Here is a 15,880-nt window from a genome sequence, read left to right as displayed (position 1 = left end):
TGCAGGACAGATGAGAGTGTCAATGATCGCAGTAGTGAGGGTGAAAGTGCAGCAAAGAGCATGTCTGTCCACAACGTGTCGAGTACCATAAAAAGCACTTACGATGTTTTACTTGTTATTAGTCACGTATAATCTGACTGATCTGCTATTTCACGTTTTCATGTTTCATCTGGCCTGCGACTGGAGTAATTTGATCGCGTACATTCTCTACATCCAAACACTATATTCCAACCCTACACGCCCCTCTCCTAGCTCTTGTAGTCCCACTTGGGCAGCTTCATAGTGCCATGGTCATTCAAATGCCTGTGCATATCGAAGCTGTTCCACAGCAGATGCGGCTCATGGCCCCAGCCTTTCCTCAGGCACTCAAACTCCGCCTTGTTGAAGTAGTCCTCCAAGATAGGTACGTAGTCGGGGTGTGCGCACTTCTTGATGATGACGCGGGCACGCTCCTTGGGTGAGAGTCCACGAACATCAGCGAGACCTTGCTCCGTGACGATGACGTCGAGGTCGTGCTCTGTCTGGTCGATGTGCGTGCACATGGGCACGATGCAAGACACACCAGTTGGGTCGGTCTTTGTGGGACGCGATGAGGGGGTGTGCATGATGGAGTATTTGGAGGAGCGAAGGAAGTCGGCAGATCCACCGAGACCGTTGAGCATGCGGCTACCCATCACACAGGTTGAGTTGGCGTGGGCGTAGATGTCGACCTCGACAGGCGTGTTCATGCCAATGACACCGAGACGTCGAATAATCTCGGGAGAGTTGGAGACTTGCTGAGAGCGGAGTAGCAGCTTAGGCGCGTAACGATCCCAGTTCTCGTAGAAGCGGTGGAAACCGTCGGGAGAGAATCGGATCGAAGTTGCCGTCGCGAAATCTAAGTTGCCAGAGTCGAAGAGGTCCAGAAAGGAGTCTTGGAGGACTTCGGTCCATACCTTGAGGTTCTTGAAGTTTGCGCCACCGGACTGTGTCTGTTAGCATCAAGCATCAATATTCAACAAGAAGGCAACATACGGCAAGTCCACCAACAACAGCGTTGGCAATGTTTCCAATACCGGACTGAATAGGCAGGAGGTTCTCTGGCAGACGGCCATGGTTAACCTCGTGCTTCAAGAACTCAATCAAGTTCGCAGCAATAGCCCTTGAGGTTTCATCCTCGGCGGCGTTGGGCTGGGTCTGATCGGGGTAGTCGCTCTCTACGATAGCCACAACCTTCTCTGGGTCAACAGGAATGTGCGGTGTACCGATGCGATCTTCTGGGGACATGATGAGGTATGGCTTTCGGCGCGGCGGCAAATCAGTCATAGTGATGTCATGTAGGCCTTCGAACGAGGGAGCTGCGGTGTTGACTTCGATAATGATCTTGTCGGCCATCTGGATCAGTTCAGGTGATGCACCAACACTGGCTCCGGGAATGATTCCACCATCCTCGGTAATGGCCGACGCTTCCACGATGGTCACATCGAGCTTGTTGTGGGGCTTGTTCAATGTGTAGAAGCTACTCGGAATCAGCATCGTTTCCTCTTCGTGGAGTTCTGCATGATTGTACCTACCCGTACATCAAGTCGACGGGAAACATACTCAGATGTTTGTCGAAGAAGTTGATGTTGCCGTTATTGATACCCTTGGCAATCTCCTTACCGACTTGATGCGGCGACCGGCGCTCGATCATGTTGAGACGTGCCCATCGATTCTCAGTCTCTGCACCTGACGATGCACCGACGAAGAGATTGTACTTCAGCTGACCCTGGAGATTGTTCTTCTCGACATGGTCAGCCATGGCCGTAGGGATCTTCCTGCCATGCCGTTAGTCTAAAACTTTAACCAACGCAACAGACAAGATCGTTCAAATCAAGGCATGTATGGCGAGAGTCATGGCCAAGGCTCTTGAGTGCTCGTCTTGACCTGATCCATGCGCGGCTCGAATTGTGGACCCGGAGATAGCTCGGCTTTCGTCACTTGCCAAACTTCCGTTCCACCTCGGGATCCAAGATCGAACTACCAAGTAGGTCCGACATCGTACACCGTAGTCAGGGCTACCTTGAGTACCCGAAGAGCCTCATAGCTTGGCTGACAATGTAGCGTGAGAGAAATGAAAATGCTTACTTTGGATATCCGACACCCGTGAAGCCACTCCAGCCAATGTATGCTCCATTGGGGAAGTGGTGAAGCAAATCCTCAGCTTTCGCAATCTTCTTGAGATAACTTGGCCTCCTGACCCGGCTCTTCAATGCTGCTGAGACCGACATTTTTGATTCCTGCCGTTCTTCTCTTCCGCCGTGACGATCGTGATCGAATTAGTAGCTTATCGATAAGCCTGTAGCTGTCCGTGGAGCGTCAAGCTCAGCGCAGGCGTGGAATAAGGAATATAGAGTGGAGAGGAGCCGCGATGGGCGAGACGTGTCAATTGAAGTTTCTGGGGAGACTTGGAGTATTTAAAGCATGGAGAGGCCAAGACTAGACTCGTTTCGACCGGCGTCGGCGTGGAGTGTTGCTGTGGGCTGATGCTCATGACGACCCACCCAAACATGACGTCTGCCGCAAAACCCCGGTCGGGGGAGGGGAGGTGCGTGCAAGAATGCGCCATGATTGGAGGGCTAGTCGTAGGATTATTGGTTTGCTTGGTTGTTTCCAACGCTGTGTAGAGAATGTCCGATCCCGATCATCCGCTGTAGGAGGCTACGAACTAGCTCACTTTTTCGTGTTGTTTTCGACCTGAATACCTTGCTTCAAGACACACGATAAAGCTGCTCACCGTAAACTTTACATAGATATTCTTAACAACATTCAAATCCGGGCACTGATCGCTACTTGATTCTGCGTTTAGCAGACAACGTGGCGTGGTGCCCAATATCCGATTTGAGATGGAAACGTGAAAATATGATCGCTCGTCGTACCTGCGTGTGTATTCATACATGTAAATCCAACCCGTCTCCTCGCCCGTGTTACCGTCAGTGGGGCTGGCCATACGATTTCCCAGTCTACAACTCCATTATCTCTTGAACCTCATCCACTATACCATCCCATACTGTCTTCTCTGGTGCGAAATAGGTCTTGAAGACATCTTTCAACACCTTATCACCAAGATCCATGTGTCCGCCCTTGGTCGTCTTGAAGTGTAGACCACCCTTCTCGTCAAGCTTCTTGAGCCCAATCCAATCCTCTTTGTAGATGTCGCGATCCCTCAGATCCGTGACCTCGTTGCTTGTTGTGTTTGTGTATGCGAACCAGCCAGACTCTTTCGGTATGACAGTGGTGTCGTCCTCGAACACGTACATGACGAAGTTGTCAAGCGCGGCAAGGTTCTTCGCGTAGGTGACGTTCTTGAGCACCCTCTCGTTGTTGATGTCGGCGATGAAGTTGGAGGATTCGAGATACTCTTCCGTAGGTTCTCCAGTCGTCTCGTTCGTGGCCTTGAAGTACTGCGCCGGCACCAGGTGCCCCTGCACCCATGCGCCCCAGGTGTTGGATTTGAGCAGTCCGATGTAGCCCTTGCAAAGCCAGTCTCCATCTTTACAAAGCTGATACTTTGCGATGCCGTTGTGTTGACTACCAAATGTGACCAGGTTCTTGACTTTGATTCTGTCGCCACAGCGCTCTATCATTCCACGGAGGAACTGACCACCCTGCGAAAAGCCAAGCGCGTTGAGGCCTGGGGCTTTGCTCAAAACCGCGTGTTCTGCGATGTCGTCGCAGACTTGCGCAATCTGCTCTGTGACATTGCCCAGGAATGTGGCTGTCCGATCGCTTCCAGCATCTTCATCAAGCCGGATGTAGTATACGTATGTGTCGGGGTTCGTCTCGTTTGCGAGGTCGCCTACGCTATGCAGGCCGTCTGCGGCATAGTTGTCGCCTAAGCCGTGCCAAATGAGCAGTGGGAGGGGCTTGGAATCGCTGCGTGCGAGTGGTGACGCGATCACCTGCGTCACGAGTAGGAGCGTCGAGAATGGAAGTAAGTGCAGCATTTTGGCGATGGTGGAACGGAAGTGGGAGGTGGAGGTTCGAGAGGCGCAAGCTGAGAGCATACGAGACGCGCACTGATCTACGCGGCGTTGTATGACGTTGGCATCAAGCCGAGGCAGGTACAGCCGGACATGGTCATAGCTCTCCATAGCTTTTACGTCCACGCAAAAAACACGATACGATCAAAGCAGTGTCGTGATATATAGAAAGCAAGTGTACATTCTAACAGTTGCACAGAGTCTATGATGCTATGTGCCGACCAGTGGTATACTATCATATCGTCAAACAGATCTTTTGAACGCCGGAACGCCAACACATTGCGCCGTGCCATGCAATGATCATTGTAATGGATTCTTTAACCAGCAATCAACGGTGTCTGTACCGACTGGAGTGCCTCTTGCTTCATTGCTTTCCGCTTCTCCTTGCTGATGGAGCTCTTCTTCTCTGTCTTCTTAGCCTTCTTAGCCTCCCTCCTGGCCTGCTTGGCAGCGAGCTCTTCATCGTCGAGCATCTCCTCCTCCCACTCGTCCCACTTTCTCTTGCGCTCTGCAGACTTGCCCTTTGGTGTGCCCTCTGTGATGGCCTTGTGGTACGGTCCTTCAAGGATTTGCTCAGACTCAGTCCATAGTTCGTCAGCGAGCCAGATGGGCAGGGCCTTGGTCGCGGGACCTTTGACGTGCAGACTGCGGATGTTGCGCCAGCCCTGGCCGACGTGCTTGTTAACGACTTCGGACACGACAGCGGCAGTGTTCTCCGTAATCTGTTGAGGGGTCATGGAGAGGTTGGCGACCTTGATAGATGTGTTGGCGGAGGGGCTCATGCTGAGGTAGGTCGAGTTGAGAGCAGACTCAATCTCCTTTGCTACACCTTGCGGTGTGCCGACCACATTCTGGGACTCCTTCGTATCCTTGTCCTTCTTTGCGCTCTTGTCGATGTATGCGCCAGCAGTAAGGCGGATTGGAATTGGGCGCTTTGACTTGCTCTTGTAGAAGACTTTGCCGAGGCACTCTGCGACAATCTTGATAATTCGATCGTCGACCATGAAAACGTCGTACTCGGCGAGAAGCGCGCGCTTCTGCTCGAATGCCTTGTATCGCTTCTTCAGCTTGTCTACACCGAGCACGCGCTGCACCTTTCCGCGAAGGGTGGCCGGGAATGCATCGGATGCGACGAGGTCTTTGTACGCTCTTTGCGGGTCTTTGGTGAAGATGCATATCCGTACATCGCTTGCAATAATGGGATGGGGCAGCTTGCTAGTATATGTTAGCGGTGTGGCGCAAGCGCTGCGATGCGCGCACATACATTGCCAGAGGCTTCATGCTCTTGGTGTTGCCAATCTGCTTCTTCGTCGCCAGACTGAGAAAGATGGGTTCGTCGACTTCCTCCGCCTCGTCCTCATCGGCCGCTAAGCTCTTCTTGGGTGCTTCCTCCTTCTTGTCCTCGACGTGTTTCTTCATGTGCGCAACGAGCGCCTTGGCCGCGCGCTCGACTTGCGACGGGTCGAGCTGGTAGGGCGTGCCATTCGTGGTTTTGGTAGTGAGCGGCGCCTCGGTCGCCTTCTCAACCTTCTTGGTAAGGGTCTTGGATTTGGCCATTGTTGCGGTGATATGGTGCGATGTTGCTGGTCGCTGGAAATTCTGGGCTAGACCCTTGTCCTTTCCCTTCGAACTTTTTGCCGGCGCCACAGTTTCTCCGAAGCCCCGAAGTCGAATGCGGGGCTGCTCAGAGCCAATCGTCGCGTCGCCGTATCCTCAAGCACACGACAGGCTATTCACCCTTGCAATGTCACCAGCCGATGGATTTCAATTTCAGTCCTTGTCCCCATGCCGTCAGCCGTTTCATGAGCAGCGCGTCAGTGTGCTATAGGGGTACACAGGCTTTCATCCCGAGGTCATTTGTGCCCGTCACAGAAAAGTGGATGCGAGATGTTCACACCATCGTGGACTGGACCATTAAGGTTTCGTGGACGCGGTAGCAATTATCAACTCTATATTGGATTGCCCACACGAGACAAATGTGTTCGTTATCGATTGATCGAAGCCAGTCCGAACACGGTCCAGCCGAAACGCCATCACCGTGCGCTCGCCTGGCCATCTTTCACGACGCGTCTATACCACTGTCGCGCGTCCGTCGGCCCTATCGCTCCACTTTGGTTACGAACGTGTTTGCTCTCGCGTTAGCTGCATCGATTGCTGCACAAAGTTTTTCTTTTCACCTGCGTGACGTTTGCCTGTATCTGGATATTGGCGTACGGCTGTGGGTCCATCCGATCGCTGCCCAAGAACGCGTAGTACATCAAGATCTCGGTACGCGTTGAGTGCCTGCGTGTAGATTGCTTTTGGGGTATTCACTTTACTTCACGCAGTCGTGAAGTTTACTGCGACCGACGTGTATGCCATTAGGGCAACAGGAAGTGTGAAAGACTCCGTCTCAGCGCGTAGATATTACCAATGATTGCAGATTAATGTGGAATTGGCTGCAGTGCAGAGGGGCTGGCAGAGCGGAGAAAACCAAGTTAAAGTGGCAGCCGAGGACAGAATGTATGTCATAGGCGTAATAATTGTGCTCGTGCACAGAGGCTGGTGAACGGATGTGGCCGACGTGACTGAACTTTGGGATATGTATAGCGAAGAAGCGCTGCAAAAGCCTCGAAAAGAATGCAATCGGACTAGCTGAGACACGCAGGGCATCTTGTATCTGAAAGCATGTTACAAAAGACGTGTTGCAAGGGCGGAATGCGTGGTGAACTCGGGTGCTGGTTCTTAAGACGGTCCTAGCTTCATCACGCTAGCCAACCCACACCCGCGTGTCGCGACGTCTTCCATGATCGCGTTCGTGACCCGTAGTCTCGCAATTGACCTCATGGCCTCCTCCTCCTAACCTACGTCTTTCTTTTCCCATACCGCCTCGTGTCAATCTTCGCGTTCCCAACACTCCTTCTGCAGCCGCCGGCCTGCCCGTCTCCTTCGAGACACGTCCACCTTACCCCATAGACCTCGACACGCCAGCAGCACCGCGTCTTAGGAGCTCCCCACACGAGATGGACTTTTCACCCAGCAAGGCGATGCCGCACTCCCTCATCCAGTCGACAGAGACGCAGTCGGGCCATGTTCGGAAGCCCACCCCAACGCTTCTTCCGGCCTTCGGCGAAGACGGGCCATTCTCTTCATCGCCCTTTCCACGCCCAACGTCGTCGAAACGCAAGTTCGAAGAGGACTCGCCCACCTTCCCCAAGCAGCTGAAGTACTACCCGACGCCCCAGCCCACGTCGTCGACCAACATTCTCTCCTCGTCGCCCCGCCATGCCCGGCCGGGCTTCGAGCGAACCTTCTCTGCTCTGTCGGAGAGGACCCCACTCGGTGCTGTGCCCACCGTCGACCTCCCCGCAGATGGCGAGGTCGTGAGAATGGGCCGCAGCTCCAACACGTCGGACTACCAGCTCTCCACCAACCGCCTCATCTCACGCGTCCACGTCCAAGCTGCCTACCACGCGCCAAGCCCGCCATACCCGCACGGCTACATCGAGGTTGAATGTCTGGGATGGAACGGTGCGAAGATCCACTGCAAGGGACGCATCTTCGAGTTGAGCAAGGGAGACACCTACATGTCAGAGAACCCCGAGACGGCCATCATGCTGGATGTACAGGATACCCGCGTCATGATTGCCTGGCCGACCATCCCTGTATCAAAGTTCTCCTGGGAATCCGAGGAAGAAGGCATGCCTACCCCAACTCGTACGCGTACCCAGGAGAACTTGGCCTCTAGTCCTCCTGTCGTTCCACGCTCGCCTGTCTCTCAAAGCCCTATCTGCCCTCCCGTCTTCGCGGGCCTCAGCTCGAATGCCCAGTCCGGTCCTGTTCAAGTGTTCGAAGATGCCGATGCAAGTGTAGACAGCCCTGGCGTCAAGACCCCAGGCTCTGCAGACCAGACCTTTATCCGCCCCTCTCTCCCAAGCTCCAGGTCTAGTCATGAAGTTCGTCCTGTCATCGACCCTAAGGAGAGTATCAACTTCGCTGCCGACGACTTCTCCGACAACGACGAAGAGAACGACCCTGTTGTACACTCATTCGGACCCTTCGGTCAGAACTTGCTCAACGGCATGGCTTCTTTCAACACAGCTACGCCAACACAGTCCAACGCCCCCCGTATGCGCGGACCACTACTATCACCGTCTCCCAGACGTCGAGTTACCGAGCCTATTCGGTTCAAAGAGTCGCCCATCAAGAACCATGTCGTCAACCAGTTGGCGTTCTCTCGTATCCACTCGCAGCCACTCTCCGCCATCCACAGCAACCTTCCCGCCGAATTGAAGGCTTGTGCAATTAAGAGCACAGATGGCAAGGATGAAGAGGGCAATGGCGCATCCACACCCCTTCCTCAGCTCTCTAGACAAGAGCTCAAGAGGATTCTAGACGACACTCCTTGTGTTGGTGAGATCCCTCGTGCCGGCAAGGATGCCGCTGGCCAGCCGCTTGAGAACGAGTTCTACTACGTCCCCGAGATGGACACCAACCAGATGAGGCGTGAAACCATCACCGCCGGTACACGCAGCACTGGACTACGGTCTGTAAGGAAGACACACAAGGTACGTCACACTCACGACCCCCATACCCGTTGTTCATCAACGTCTTCCTCAAGATCAGTCGCTAATCATCTATAGCAATATTACTGGAAGAAGCCTCGTGTCTAAGCAGCTGTCTGTCAGCATCACCCACGCCACCCCGGATGGCAAACCTCCTTCAACTATACCCGTTTCTTTCCGCGTTTGTACCACCGCCGCGACCACACCAGACAGCACACGTCCGCCACCGAGCCCTCCGTCGACCGCGCGCATACTACCTATACTTCTTGAATTCTACCCTGTTTTTATATGCATAGCGAGGCGTTACGATACCATTTTCACGCTCCTCGTTGTATCTCGGAGTTTCGAGTTTTACTCTCTTCTTGTTTACACATACAGTCTTCTCTGAACAAGAGATGATATGTACTTCCCCTTACCTGCTGGATACGAAACATTTGTTGGATCGGCGTCTGCTCTATATTCTTGGTGGCGCTCCTGGTCTACGGTGCGAGTGACGAACGGGGAACTGTGTCGAGACACGGCACTACGGCCCGGCATCATGGTACTTTCTTGCGACGATCATCAGCAATGGTGGAGAAGACGTTCGACTTCATATCTACGAGTGTTTAGTATGCGAGCAAGAGAAAATTTGTGTACTTGTATATCCGATGTTTCTACGATCAAATCCAACGAAAATCCAAAAACTGTCGCTTATTGATATGATCTTGTGTGACACGCGGCCATGACCTCCTGATCCCAATGTCAAGGCTCATATGACATGGTGCATCACAGTTCAAGAGTTTAAATTCATCAGTGCGTTCCAAGGCGTTTGGTGTTTGAACACCGTGCGGTATGATCGGTGACGTCATAAGATACGCTCGTGACGCGATCTCACGTGACATGTTGCAAGACTGTCGAACATGCGCAACACGACATAGCAATTTGGGTGACAATAGAGTCGAAGCTGGTGGTGTTTGAATTTGATCGATTCACTCTACATGCCTGATTCCCTTCATAAAGTCTCAGATGCGAGACAAGACAAGCACGCCATTGATGCCATGTGCCGTGGAAGAAGTAGTAGCGACCTAGCCCTCATATCCATCGCATGCAATCGTTGCAATTCGTTTCCACCGACCCCGTTGCTCTCTTCGCCAGACGCCGATAGAGGCGAGTAGTTTACTTCAACTTCTTCTTGGGGCGGAGCTGGTTGGTGTGTCCGCACTTCTTCTTGCGCTGTGATGTTGTTAGTCAATGTCCGATACCCCAACCGTTCCTGATTCAAGGAACATATATTTTCTCATGACGTACGCAGTTGACAGCCCTCGGTGGTAGGCGTGCGTAGCACTTGCGGCAGATCATCTTGTCGCAGTTGTACTTGGAGGCAAGGGCCTTGAGCGAAGGCTCAATGATACCACCACGGAGACGGAGGACCAAGTGGAGGGTGGACTCCTTCTGGATGTTGTAGTCGGACAGAGTGCGGCCATCCTCGAGCTGCTTTCCGGCGAAGATCAGGCGCTGTTGGTCCGGGGGAATGCCCTCCTTGTCCTGGATCTTGGACTTGACGTTGTCTGCCCGCTGTCAGCTTCTATCCTCCCTCTTCTACATGTTTTGCAAGCGCGGGCGATGCGATGCGATGCGGCGTGGTGCGGACTACTGCCGTCGAGTGGCATTGGGGGTGTGCGTACCGATGGTGTCACTGCTCTCAACTGCGAATAAGTCAGCGCGGGGCCCATTGCAATTCGTGCATCCGAGATATACCTTCGAGCGTGATGGTCTTGCCCGTCAGGGTCTTCACGAAGATCTGCATCTTTGGCGGTGTTGCGGTGTTCCGTGATCTCAGTATCGAGGTTGAGGGCGGAAGTGGTAGACGAATTCCACACTGTGTGCGCGCACAGACACTCATGCTAGGCCGGCAAGCGTTAGCGCGCGTCAAGCGCCCCTCACGTGTGACGCCTTCCATCATTCCAAACCGGCGCATCAAGCGTGCATTAATTTCAAAGAAGACAACTGTTTGGCAAGGGATACTCAAGCTTTGGGTTTGTATTATTACATGCACGTCGCGACCTCAAGCTTGCCTCTTCTGTGCCTTCTTCCACTGCTCAACCCTTGCTTCCGTGGAACCGACTGCTAATATGAGCATATTCATCGATAGCCCTGCGATCTTTGCAGCTTCTCTGTACAGCGTCTTTGCTACATCAGGAATGTCTTCTTCCGTCTTCCAAATCGGGTAAGACTGCCCTATCCTAAGTACCTCAGTGTTCTCCTCGGCTACCACTGGGACTGTCTCCATTGCGCCCTGGACCACTTTTATCACCTCCAGTTTTTCGTTCAATGGTAAAGTGTGGGATGCCTCCTGTGGAGGATGGTGTGTTGTAGTGTCGATAGGAAACATGTTGTACAGCGCGTGTCGGAAGTCATCAGCATCCCTCGTGCGCTGAATTTCGGCATCGTCCAGATACTCGGTGGCGTAGAAGTCCAGATACTGATCCATCTCTTCAGGGCCCATCGTGAGAACATCCTTCTCCTGCACCTTTGTTAACTCCTCGGTCGTGAAACGCCCCCTGCCTCCTCGCCTGGCTTCCTCTGCGGCCTTCATCTGCTCCCGCCACACTTCCCAGTTCATCGCCGCCGCCGTTGGTTCGAAAGAAGATTTCGGATAACGCTTCTTATCGTCGAGAGGGTAAAGTAGCTTGATGCATATGATGAGGGAGCTCACTAGTTGTGCCTCAGCGAGATGCCGTATACTCAGACGCTTCTTACCGTCGTGGTGAGGAGCGAAGTCATAGCCGAGCAAGTCGCCGAGTCGTTTTGTTGCATCATACAGCTCCAGTGGCAAGGCAAGCTCTTTCAGATATCGGAACAGAAGGAGCGGCACGTTCAGAGCCGGCCAAGTGATACCGTGGTCTTTGCTGTAGCTCATTTGTAGGTCTATGAGCGTTTTGTAAAATCGTGTATAAGTAAGCGATGCGCTCGGATCAAGAACAGCACGGTAGGCGGGTAACAGTCGATCTCTCATGGCGAGTGGCAGTAGCTTGATTGCTCTGCGATATGCTAGTTTGCCATCAATGACCCACGCATAAACATCGCCTGGTGTGAACGGCAGCCTTAGTGTCAAGATACCAAGGTAGCACAAGACTAGACAATCATTGAGGTTGGGTGCGGCGGACAACCTCATGCTCCTCTTTCCCTTGGTATCTCTGAGATGACCCTTCTCAGTATCCGTGGCATCATCTTCGCTCTCCATGGTGCTGAAAAGTTGTTGACTCTGGGACTCTGAGGACTCTTCATCCTGACTCGCGATGCGGTCTCCAAGTTGAGCAATGCGCAGTGACCAGAGATCGCGCGTGACTGCTTCAAGCTCTACGGGCAATCCTCGGTCTTTGACAAGGAACCAGAGTTGATGTCGCAAGACAAGCTGTAGACACTTCAAGTATAAATCAAAACCTCGGGCGCCCTTGTAGATTTTGCCGGTGGATTTGGGGTCATCTTCCGTCTCTTTCTTCTTGCGCGTGACTGTTCGGGAAGCCCCTACGTAGTCATCGTCATCTTCTCCGCGGACTAAGCCAGCCTGTTGGTGGCCGTTCTGACAATACAAGAAGCCGTCTTCGCCCTCTTCGTAGCGTCTAGACCGACAGTTTTCGACGCCACAAACGGGGCCTTTAGTCGACATGAACGAGGCTTGAATGGATTTGGCGGTGTACCTGACTTTGGAAAGAGTGAATGCAGATATTTCAAGGTGACGAAGCTGCAAGTGACAAATGCGATAGAGTGCTGCGTCACATGCTATAGTTGTGGTCCAGGATACACGAGATCCAAGTTCGCCGGCGGCTAGCGCGGATCCGGCAACCAGTCACACGAATTTTCTACCAATGAGAGACGCGACATTTGCCGTAAAGTCATCACCTTTTATTCATTGCCAGAAGCGTAAGGGATATATCTAAAGAGGGAAATGCATCGTAATACGTTTCCCAGACATGGCAATGCAAAGAACCCAAAACCATCCGAAGAACTTCGTGCATTGGTCGCCTAGTGCAAATCGCACGGGAGAATGCTACGTTTGCCGCGGAGCTACAACTTTGCACGCAATATGCAAAGAGCGTTGCAGCCCCGTTTGTAATCTGTCTGCAGTGCGCGCCTTGCTTCCTGCCAAACAGTCTACGTATTGAGCGATGCGCTTATTTGGGAGCCTCCTTGGCGTCGATGCAGGCCTCCTCACCCATGGCAGTAAGGATAATGACGTCTGGTGGTATGTCAGTAAGACCCAAAAATCGCCTATTCCGAGTGTAACTTACTGGTGTCCTTTCCGTCCTCGGTGAACATCTTGTTGATCTTGTCACCAACTTCACCATCGGGGATCTTGACGTCGTCCTTGGTGGAGCCGTCGTCGGACATGAGGGAGAGGAAACCGTCGTCAGTAACGTCGAGCTAGTTCGCGTGTTAGCTCAGGCTTCGCATTGGAGCCTCATGGGCCACTTACGAGCTGGTACTCGCGACGGGTGACGTTGGGAACGTCCATGTTGTGGGTGGAGGGGCAGAGATCTTCGAGCTTCTTGCTGGTGAAGATGTCGATGGCGACCAGATGGACCTTGGCGTGGCCGTGCTTTCCGGTCTTGGAGGTGGTCATCTCGACGATCTTGCAGGGGCGGTTCTTGATGCAGACGAAGCCGTTCTTCCTCAAGGCAGAGCACTGCATGGGGTAGGTGGTGGAGGCACCCGCATCGGCGGAGTCGAAGGTGTGCTCATGCTATAATTTACGGCGTCAGTACTGGGCGCAAGAGGGCGGCGCATGAGGGTGCGAAGCTGGAGCGCAGCTGGCGACAGTGCTCCGAAGGGTGGGGTAAGAGCACATGCGGGGCTGGATTCCGAGGGACGTACCTGCGCGTCGTTGTTGTCCGCCATGGTGATGAATGAGAGTTGGATGCGACGGGGAGGAGAGGCTGAGTTCGGGCTGCTGGGCGAAGGGCAGTGGGGTGGGCAGTGTCCTTAAATGGAGATGGAGAGAGAAGTCTTTTGCGTGGGCAAAATTGGGCAGGCGCGGAGGGGAAGGTGGCGCTAGCGGATCCCTGTCTAGCTCGCGGATAAAATAATCGCCGGGCCTGCTATGTGAATCGAGGTGCTCTACAGATGCCCTCAGAGCTCGCCATCCGTGTTTGATTCTTAGCATGCGCCCTTGAACTGATTGCGACCCAGTAGGCATCATGTGGGGTCTAGATAGGCTCTCTTCGTACTCGACGCCCACCGGCACGCCGCCTCCACGACGCGACTCGTACTCGCCCGCTCCCCGAAGGGGCTATCCAGCACCCGCGCAACCCGTGAGGCCAGGGCTGAATCCGCGATCGTCTTCGCTGACGCCCCTCATATCGCCCAATGCTTCGACCGCGAGCCTGCCTCTATCCGCGCGCATGCCAAATGGCGGGCCACGTAGGCGCCAGACAGGGGGTGTTCCGCCCAACGTGCCAGATCCCATACACGTGCTAGAATCGATTATGGGAGGACCGCCGCGCAACTCGCCTGCCACGAACGGGGAAGACTCGACGCGTATATCGGAGAAGCCTGAAGTGGTAGAGGAGGATATTGATTTCGGGGACCTGAGCTTGCACGATTTCGCCGCGGCGAAGACCGCAGAGCGACAGCAGCCCACTTCTGTACATACATATAGCGCGCAGTCAGTCGAAGAATGTATGTTTTCATGCTCGGAGTCCCAGGTCTTTGCTCATTGTGCTTGCAGATGACAAAGACAAAGACAAATTTGAGGACCTTCACAAGTCGATATTGGCGTGCGATGAGGTGCTCAAGTCGGTGGAAGCAAACCTGACGAACTTCCAGTCGGATCTCGAGGCCGTGTCTGCAGAGATAGAATCACTCCAGAACCGGTCCATTGCTCTGAACACCAAGCTGGAAAACCGTAAAGTGGTGGAGAAGCTCCTGGGACCGGCGGTTGAAGACATCAGCATATCACCAGCTGTCGTGCGCAAGATCGCTGAAGGTCCGGTCGACGACGGCTTCGTGCGCGCCCTTGCAGAAGTCGAGAAACGGTCCAAAACAGTCAACGACAAAGCCAAAGAACATCCAGACTTGATGGCCATAAAAGACGTCAAGCCCCTGCTGGACGATCTCATAAATCGCGCCGTTGAACGAATACGAGACTACATAGTCGCCCAGATCAAGGCCATCCGTTCACCTTCCATCAATGCGCAAATCATCCAACAGCAAGCATTCCTAAAATACAAAGACTTGTATTCTTTCCTCGCGAAACACCAGGCAGAGCTTGCGCAACAGATAGCGCAGGCATACATATATACCATGCGGTGGTACTACCTAAACCACTTCAGCCGATATCGAACCGCGCTCGAAAAGATCAAAGTACATGCTATGGACAGGTACGATGTATTGGGTGAAGATCCCAGTGCGAGAAGAGCTGGAACTCTGCTCGGTCAGTCTCGAAACGCACCAGTTGCATACGATGCTTTCTCTCTCGGACGACGTCGTGATGCACTGAAGAGCTCCTCTGTCAATGCCTTGCCAGCAAACGTCGCCGAGGACGAGAAGTCACCGCATTACCTAGAGGTCCCTTTCCGCAGCTTCAACCTCGCACTTGTCGACAACGCATGTTTCGAGTACACCTTTATCTCTACATACTTCGCCCCATCACAGAACTTCCACGCCATCTCACGAACCTTCAACTCCATCTTCGAGCCTACGCTAGCAGTCGGTCAAGCGGTCACAAAGTCGCTCGTGGAAGCAACAACAGACACGCTTGGTATACTTCTGTGTGTACGGCTCAATCAGCACTTCGCATTCGAGCTACAACGTAGGAAGGTGCCGACGGTGGAAGGCTATATCAACGCAACCAATATGCTACTCTGGCCACGGTTCCAGCAGGTTCTGGACATGCATTGCACCTCGCTCCAAAAAGTCACTGCATCTCTACCCGGCCGACCTTCGACCGGTGCGGCGCTACTTGGCTCCAGCTCTTCCACCGCTACCTCCACAGCGCCAACACCTCTCACACAAAAGTTTGCAAACCTTCTTCAGGGCATCCTGGCTCTCTCTTCGGAAGCAGGCGATGACGAGCCAGTCAGTGTATCCGTGGGCAGGCTGAGGAGCGAGTACGAAGCCTACCTCACCAAGCTGAGCAAGGGTATCAGCGATGCACGGAAGAGGGAGAGATTCTTGTGTAACAACTATAGCTTGGTGTGTACGATTTTGGCAGACGTTGAAGGAAAGCTTGGCGAGGAGATGAGGGCGCACTTTGAGAAGCTGAGAGATGCTTTCGACAAGTAAAGTAGCTGAGAAGAACAATGAACATCAGCACTGCAGGCTGACAGACATTCTGGCAATGTCTTCTGTTCTGTG

At 53.4% G+C, this 15,880-nt stretch overlaps 7 protein-coding genes across 7 annotated transcripts; 2 read left to right on the top strand and 5 right to left on the bottom strand.

Moving 5' to 3' along the window:
- Positions 1 to 248: 248 nt before the first annotated feature.
- Positions 249 to 2,249, bottom strand: ACU8 (Acetyl-CoA hydrolase; the record flags this gene model as incomplete). Its single annotated transcript, XM_049329499.1, has 4 exons — positions 249 to 965; positions 1,015 to 1,498; positions 1,554 to 1,796; positions 2,107 to 2,249. The coding sequence occupies 4 exons, from the start codon at positions 2,247 to 2,249 to the stop codon at positions 249 to 251; spliced, it is 1,587 nt and encodes a 528-aa protein (XP_049191178.1).
- Positions 2,250 to 2,981: 732 nt separating this feature from the next.
- J4E83_002553 (uncharacterized protein) lies at positions 2,982 to 3,965 on the bottom strand (the record flags this gene model as incomplete). Its single annotated transcript, XM_049329498.1, has 1 exon — positions 2,982 to 3,965. The coding sequence occupies one exon, from the start codon at positions 3,963 to 3,965 to the stop codon at positions 2,982 to 2,984; it is 984 nt and encodes a 327-aa protein (XP_049191177.1).
- A 353-nt stretch (positions 3,966 to 4,318) lies between these two features.
- Positions 4,319 to 5,558, bottom strand: J4E83_002552 (uncharacterized protein; the record flags this gene model as incomplete). The annotated part of the gene is made up of 2 exons (XM_049329497.1): positions 4,319 to 5,216; positions 5,266 to 5,558. The coding sequence occupies 2 exons, from the start codon at positions 5,556 to 5,558 to the stop codon at positions 4,319 to 4,321; spliced, it is 1,191 nt and encodes a 396-aa protein (XP_049191176.1).
- A 1,445-nt stretch (positions 5,559 to 7,003) lies between these two features.
- On the top strand, positions 7,004 to 8,653 carry J4E83_002551 (uncharacterized protein; the record flags this gene model as incomplete). Its single annotated transcript, XM_049329496.1, has 2 exons — positions 7,004 to 8,548; positions 8,624 to 8,653. 2 exons carry the CDS (start codon positions 7,004 to 7,006, stop codon positions 8,651 to 8,653), a joined length of 1,575 nt encoding a protein of 524 aa, XP_049191175.1.
- A 1,936-nt stretch (positions 8,654 to 10,589) lies between these two features.
- Positions 10,590 to 12,194, bottom strand: J4E83_002550 (uncharacterized protein; the record flags this gene model as incomplete). The annotated part of the gene is made up of 1 exon (XM_049329495.1): positions 10,590 to 12,194. One exon carries the CDS (start codon positions 12,192 to 12,194, stop codon positions 10,590 to 10,592), a length of 1,605 nt encoding a protein of 534 aa, XP_049191174.1.
- A 505-nt stretch (positions 12,195 to 12,699) lies between these two features.
- On the bottom strand, positions 12,700 to 13,217 carry ANB1 (translation initiation factor eIF5A; the record flags this gene model as incomplete). The annotated part of the gene is made up of 3 exons (XM_049329494.1): positions 12,700 to 12,764; positions 12,817 to 12,949; positions 13,002 to 13,217. 3 exons carry the CDS (start codon positions 13,215 to 13,217, stop codon positions 12,700 to 12,702), a joined length of 414 nt encoding a protein of 137 aa, XP_049191173.1.
- A 505-nt stretch (positions 13,218 to 13,722) lies between these two features.
- On the top strand, positions 13,723 to 15,808 carry J4E83_002548 (uncharacterized protein; the record flags this gene model as incomplete). Its single annotated transcript, XM_049329493.1, has 2 exons — positions 13,723 to 14,203; positions 14,253 to 15,808. The coding sequence occupies 2 exons, from the start codon at positions 13,723 to 13,725 to the stop codon at positions 15,806 to 15,808; spliced, it is 2,037 nt and encodes a 678-aa protein (XP_049191172.1).
- Positions 15,809 to 15,880: the final 72 nt, after the last annotated feature.

The sequence above is a fragment of the Alternaria metachromatica genome, assembly GCF_023757995.1.
Source record: "Alternaria metachromatica strain BMP 0045 chromosome Unknown scaffold_4, whole genome shotgun sequence".
In the NCBI taxonomy this organism is placed as follows: Eukaryota; Fungi; Ascomycota; class Dothideomycetes; order Pleosporales; family Pleosporaceae; genus Alternaria; species Alternaria metachromatica.
Note: the sequence above shows the minus strand (reverse complement) of the source record. Positions and strands in the feature narration are given on the sequence as shown.